Source organism: Penaeus japonicus, unplaced genomic scaffold (assembly GCF_977035675.1).
Source record: "Penaeus japonicus unplaced genomic scaffold, GWHDUDI00000001_assembly GWHDUDI00000038, whole genome shotgun sequence".
Taxonomy (NCBI): Eukaryota; Metazoa; Arthropoda; class Malacostraca; order Decapoda; family Penaeidae; genus Penaeus; species Penaeus japonicus.
Window position 1 is genome coordinate 7,008,655 of NW_028234440.1, and position 6,722 is coordinate 7,015,376.

The 6,722-nt window shown below is 40.4% G+C and overlaps 1 protein-coding gene across 2 annotated transcripts in view; it reads left to right on the top strand.

Moving 5' to 3' along the window:
- Positions 1 to 2,357, top strand: part of LOC122261978 (pantetheinase) — a 12,675-nt gene extending 10,318 nt beyond the window's left edge. For both annotated transcript variants that reach the window (XM_043029854.2, XM_086532811.1), the window contains exons 6-7: positions 1,018 to 1,129; positions 1,511 to 2,357. In XM_043029854.2, coding sequence (XP_042885788.2) covers positions 1,018 to 1,129; positions 1,511 to 2,289 — 891 coding nt within the window. In that variant the 3' untranslated portion in view covers positions 2,290 to 2,357. The remainder of the gene's footprint in view (positions 1 to 1,017; positions 1,130 to 1,510) is intronic.
- Positions 2,358 to 6,722: the final 4,365 nt, after the last annotated feature.

The following is a 6,722-nucleotide window of genomic DNA, read 5'->3' on the forward strand; positions in this document are numbered from 1 at the left end:
GATGACCCTTGCAACTAGGATTATTATCCAGGCAATAACATAGGAGCCCTATATTTACTAGTATTATTATCATTATCCATGTTGTCATCATCTTCATCACTATCATCACTGAATATTTATTACTGCCATTATCATCATTGTCATCATCTTAAACACTAAATCATCATATCTTTATTGTAATTACACTGTTATTATCAATGTTATCGTTATCATCTTAATAGTTAGTAATGCTGTTGTTAATCACTCCTTTTCATAGAATTTCAAAGAAATTCTAAACTCAGTCATTCAAAGATCATTCACTTTTATGCCAGCGAACTGAACATCTTATCAGCTGTACAAGACCAGTTTGAAAGAATACCGTAAGAATAGATTTATAAGAACACTAATACACTATATGAATAATAAAACACTAAATCACTATAAGAATACTATGGCACTGTAGTAACACTAGAACACGATAGAAACAACACCAAAAGAAGTCTTTATAATAAATCTCAATTATATTTTGCCTACTTCATTATTATAATACATATTAACATTAATCAATACTTTTATAGCGAATTGAAGAACACCAGAATCTCACTTTGCAAAGTATATCATATGACCAAGCTATCACTTACAGAATGATTCTTCAAATAAGACGAAATAGTTAGGATAAGCTGAATGCCTATAGAATTATACGTGGAATACCTTCCAAAATATATTTTTAGTCTAGCGTTTCACGTTATTAAACAACCTAGATTACACGATTAGACTAATAATCGAGATAACGGAGAACTTTCTACAGTTTTTTATCATGCATAGTCACATGAGTGAGTTTATGTAATGTGTAGAGTATTCCCATGGGTTTAACGAATTAACAAAGGATTATCAAGCCCACACGCTCGCACACATAAAGACACACACACACACACAATCACACTTCATCACACACACACACTTAGAAAGCAACACCCAAAAAGCACACGCAGAAAACACCCAAACCACAAAAAATCTAACACTTCGCCCATCACTCAGGTGTGCTTCGACATCGCCTTCGGACATCCGGGTCTTTACAACGTGGACTCGAGAGGAGTGAGGGACGTCGCCATGAGCACAGCCTGGGTTGACGTCATGCCCTTCCTCATAGGTGAGAATGGGGAGGGGGGGGGTAGATGGGGGGATGTGTAGATGGGGGATGGGGAGGGGGTAGAGGGACATTAATCTATATGCAAAGACGAACAGGCAGATATTTCAAGACAGACGGTCAGATGGATAGATATAGGTATAGGGAGTACAAGAGTAAGATTGAAATTAAGAAAAAGCAAGAATGTGATAGAGAGGCAGGTAAAAAAGGAACCATGGATATAGCGAAAGATAGGCGGATAAACGAATATATATAGATAGCTAGAAAAATAGTACAAATAGTTGAGAAAGATGAGAAAGTTAAGAAAGACAAGAAAGACAGAAACTAAGAAAGCAAGCTAGAAGCAACGGGCCCTTTCTCTTTAACCCCCCCCCCCCCCAACAGCCCCCTCGGTGCAGAACGGGTGGAGTCGCGGTCTGGGCGTCAACCTGCTGGTGTCGGGCCACCACCGCCCCGAGCGCTCCAAGCTCGGCTCCGGAATCTACCGCGGGGGGTCCGACCTCGAGCACGACTACGTGTACGACACTGAGTCTGGGTCGAGGCTCATCGTGTCGGAGGTGCAGACGGTGGCCTCCGCGAACGGCAGACGGCCCCCTCGCCGGCCCTCTCAGTCGAACAGCTCCGCGTCCCTCCGAAAGGCGCAGGGAAACCGCCTGCCACGGCGGGACCACCTGCTGTACCACGACGACCTGAGCAACTACACGCAGGTGGTGCTGGCGAAAGGCGACTCGCAGGTGGTCCAGCATGCAGAGGCGTGTCATGAAGACGGGCTGTGTTGCCACTTACTCTACACTCCAACGGGGAACCTCACCTACTCACTCCTGTCCTACAGTGGCACTGTCGTGCAAGGCTTTGGCGAATACCAGATCTATGCCCAAATCTGCGCTGTGGTGTGGTGCCGCAGCGAGGATGTAGCCACCTGCGGCCAGCTGGAAGACGGCCTACCGGCTAACGATGTCTTCCCCACCTTCACCATCTATGCAGACTTCAGCGTGGATCACGTCTATCCTGCTATGTTCACGCGTGACCTCGTGCTTGTGGAAAACGACCTCTATGACTACGGCTGCGACGACCAGCGCTCATGCACCATCTCGACGTCGGCTGCTGTGCCTGACCTCATGACGGCTGGCTTCTACGGCAGGTGGTATGAACGTGACCCATGAGGCCAGGTTATATGTAGGAATGAATTACATTTGTCTATGCTCTGTGTGCTAAATATATGCTAACTTGACTGAGTTTATCATTCAGCTAAATACTACATGGCTAAAGCAACATCCTCAAACACAAGAAAGGGATAATCTAAGCTTCTTGCTGCGTGTACAAATATTTTAATCGGGTGAAAGACATATTTCTGTGCTATTGGTGGTGATCTGGAATTATTTAGACTATTTGTCATTTGCATCATGATCAGAAGAAGAGGCACTCCCGAGAGGAGCTCCTTGCAAGATTTTGCGAACTAGAAGTCCTTACTGATTGCGATGGGTGTCTTAGTCTGCTGAAACTAATAACCCACTCAAATAAGGTATTGATGCCAGACACAGGGTTTGTACAGTCCATAACGCGGATAGCCTGATGTTATGGTACATGATAGATATATATACACTACAACACTGTGACCACAGTAATAAACACTATCATGACACATTAACAGGCGGAGAAATCAGGCGTCAGTGGTAGCGCAGTTGATTCTGGTCTGTCTGTATGTTCCAGATTTCCTGCTTATATGGAAGGGGTTCCCATCCGCCGTCCCCAATGGTAGTTATGCGGGAAGATAGTCTGGAATGTAGGAGGCGTGACAGTCAAAGGGATTAAGCTCTTTTTGAGGGTCTAGGTACTTGGGAAGGCAACTATGTGTGAATTACCTATCCATCAAAGTTGAACCGACCTGACCTGGCGATTGCCTCGCTAGTTAGAGTGCAATATTCATATGATATTTGTATAATGGTCTATTGCTATATTTAATATCATATATAAGCATACTATATAATCCTCATATCGCCCGGCCACCTACAGAACAAGTCGTCCTCGATTTGCAAAGATATATAGCATCAAAATATTGGGCATGCATGGGTAAAAAGTGCAAAAACAAGGAATAAGAGAGATAGTATACGCGTTTACTATATCTCTCTTTCACCGTAAATATGAAGATTCAACACCCTGAGTGAATAAACATCCTGATTGTGCAACAAAACCCACACGGTTGCGAAGGTGCGCTGGTCTTCAAGATGGCGGTGTCGGGATATCAAGGTTGACAAGGCTGGTTTGCCAAGCCGTTCTGATGGAATCGTCTTCAACTTGCAGACCTGGAATGAATATACAGAGTATTTCCCGATGCATACATAACAATTGCATTGATGACTGGCAGTGCCAAAATAGTAGGGTGGGAGGTAGAGATGTATAGAAATTGCATGTATATAGATATATCAAAATATTATTTAGAGAAACTTGCTTATTCCTCTCTGCGTCACGTCGACAGATGATGCGACATGTAGTTTAACCGACACATTTAACAGGAAATACATAGAAAACGGCACAGAATGAGTCAAGTAAGTTATGAGTTGGTAACCAACCTCTGCAATTCTGTTAAAGAGTACTAAGGCAGACATGGATTCCATTGTAACAATTGTAACATTAGGATAGGTTGCTGGAATAAACTCGAAAAAGAAAACAAATCAACAGATACATATTGCAATACAACGTCAAGATCATTCAAATCACGTGGCCTTGGCTGTAGTAGTTCTGAAAAATGAAGAGTAAGTATAGTACATATAAAGAGTAGGTATGGGTATACCAAGTTGGATTTCATAGAACGCACATGATGTTTTGAATTGTGATGAGAGGCCTGGAGTAAAAGTTAATTAATTACCAGAGTAAGAAGAAATGAATCACAATACAAATAAAGTCGGTGTCCATGCGCGAAATTACAAGAAATCTGGAAATAAAAAGAATTAAGACTTATCATTAACATGTGAAAAGTTAATGCATCAGTACTTACTGATGTGGCCATGATGTCGTTACCGTACTCGAGGTGAGTTCTCTAAGGGAGAGGTGTGGCTGCTTGGCCGAAAACATCAGCGTACTGGCGGTATTTCTCATGCAACTATACGTTAGGTCATTTTGCTGCAGGGAGCGCTACTAATGGTTTTGGTAGCTGAAAATAGCCGGAGCTGCGCCGGGCGGTATTTCGCAGTGGACCGTATAATAGGTCAGTACAATAGACGTCTTCTCGTGAGACCGTCGTGGCTCTCTTAGCCGAACATCGGGGCAGGCCCGGAATAATTATAAAATAAATGACCGGTTTATCGGTCGTTGTCATTAATACCCAGATCTCATTGTGGAAGTGGGCCGCGGTAGGCCGAGACTAGGTAAATGGGGTGAAAAACCGAATTTTGTCCTCAAATGGTTAATTTTCTTAACAGAAATGCTGCAAAGTCAAGATTGACAAAAATAATGGATGAGTGTTTGAAAATTAAAACGAAAACGAAAGCGTTATCAATATCGAGAGTTTAGAGTTTCAAACAAGTAGGCTTGGGGAGGAGGAATCAAGGAATCAGGAGAAAGGATATGGTTGAGGTGAGAAATATAATGCAAGCAACCATCCACTTTATGTTCAACAAAACAAGGACGAGAAAAGATTTTTTTTGTGTGTGGCTCACGTCGTCCTATCGAGTTACTGAATATTCCTTTGATGCCATGACATCCTAGCTGCAGTGTCAAGTGTGTTTGTGAACAGAAAGATAAGAATAGTTAATGCAAGAGTGCGAAGGGTAGATGGTGCATCTATAGTGAGTTATGTGTGTGTGCATTTCGCAAAAAGTAATAAATCGCATAATAGATAAATGATATAAGGATAAGTAATATGATTGAATTGATAAAATAATAACATCTCGATTTACTTTACATGACAATTACGATAAAACTATAATAAAACGATAATGATGAAGTAAGAATAAAAATATAAGAAGAGTTGAAGTAATTCACTTAGTAAGAAAAAACGTTATAAAAAAACAAAAACAAATAAAATATGTAACAAAAGAAAAACTAATATTACAAAAAAAGTACATATATGTAAATTGTTGACTTAACACATTCGTGAAAATAGACAGGTCCGATCATCGCATGACCTCATTACGTTAATGAGGTCATGCGATGAATGACCGTGAATGACCTGCTAGAGTGCGAAATGGCCTAAGCAAGTGACCTAGTAGTATTTCTTTTTCAAGTAAATCTAAATATACAAATAAATATGCTTCTCAAAATACACACAGTATTTATTAAAGAGAGAAAAAACATGAAATGTTACCGAAGTTAACATAATGATAATGCTTTCAAAATAATTAGCTAGTGCATTAAATTCAGTCTCGTAAATCATGAAAATTCGCACTAAACATTTGCGAATAATAATAAGAATAATGATGATAAAACTAATCCGAGTCGGAAATATTTAGTGCAATAATTGATTCGTCGGATAGTCGGCTCGCAGCATGTACGTCTAAATTTCGTTCAACAGGCAAGGCTATAGTTCAGCATGATTAATATGTGTCATATATGAAAAACAGTTGAAGCTCGAATTCGTCAATCTAATGAAACAATTTAAAATTAGACCAAATACAAACAGACTAAAAATGAGATTACATTGTAGCTAATTAATATGAATAATAAAAATCTTGCACTTTAGAATAGATGTCCTGAAAAAAATAATCAGATATCTAGAATAAGTGTGTTTATGTAAATAAATAAAATTATAAAATGTGATGATAAATAAGAAAAATCAGAATTATGATTATATATCATAACACGAAAAATATCTTTCCGCACACATACATAGAGAAGAAGAAAAAAACTGAGGGAGAAATGGGGTTATTAAGAGTGAAAAAATATGGTCGGAGGAAAATAGGGGGACATTGAAACACGGGGGACAACACTTCCACTGATTTACCTTGATTTCACTGCCTGGCGTGTTGCATTTACTGCTGTGATCACGTGAGGGAATAAAAATGTATCGGCGGTGCGGCGTACAAGGAGTGTCGAGCGGTCCACGAATTTAAAGAAAATGGGAGGGTGTAAGGGTGGCGGTTTTCTTACCGCTAGCACCAATTTGTGAGGGTTTTTCCATCCCATTTCTGACACCAATTTGTGAGGGTTTTTTCCATCCCATTTCTGACACCAATTTGTGAGGGTTTTTTCCATCCCATTTCTGACACTAATTTGTGAGGGTTTTTTCCATCCCACTTCTGACACCAATTTGTGAGGGTTTTTCCATCCCATTTCTGACACCAATTTGTGAGGGTTTTTCCATCCCATTTCTGACACCAATTTGTGAGGGTTTTTCCATCCCATTTCTGACACCAATTTGTGAGGGTTTTTCCATCCCATTTCTGACACCAATTTGTGAGGGTTTTTCCATCCCATTTCTGACACCAATTTGTGAGGGTTTTTCCATCCCATTTCTGACACCAATTTGTGAGGGTTTTTCCATCCCATTTCTGACACTAATTTGTGAGGGTTTTTTCCATCCCACTTCTGACACCAATTTGTGAGGGTTTTTCCATCCCATTTCTGACACCAATTTGTGAGGGTTTTTCCATCCCATTTC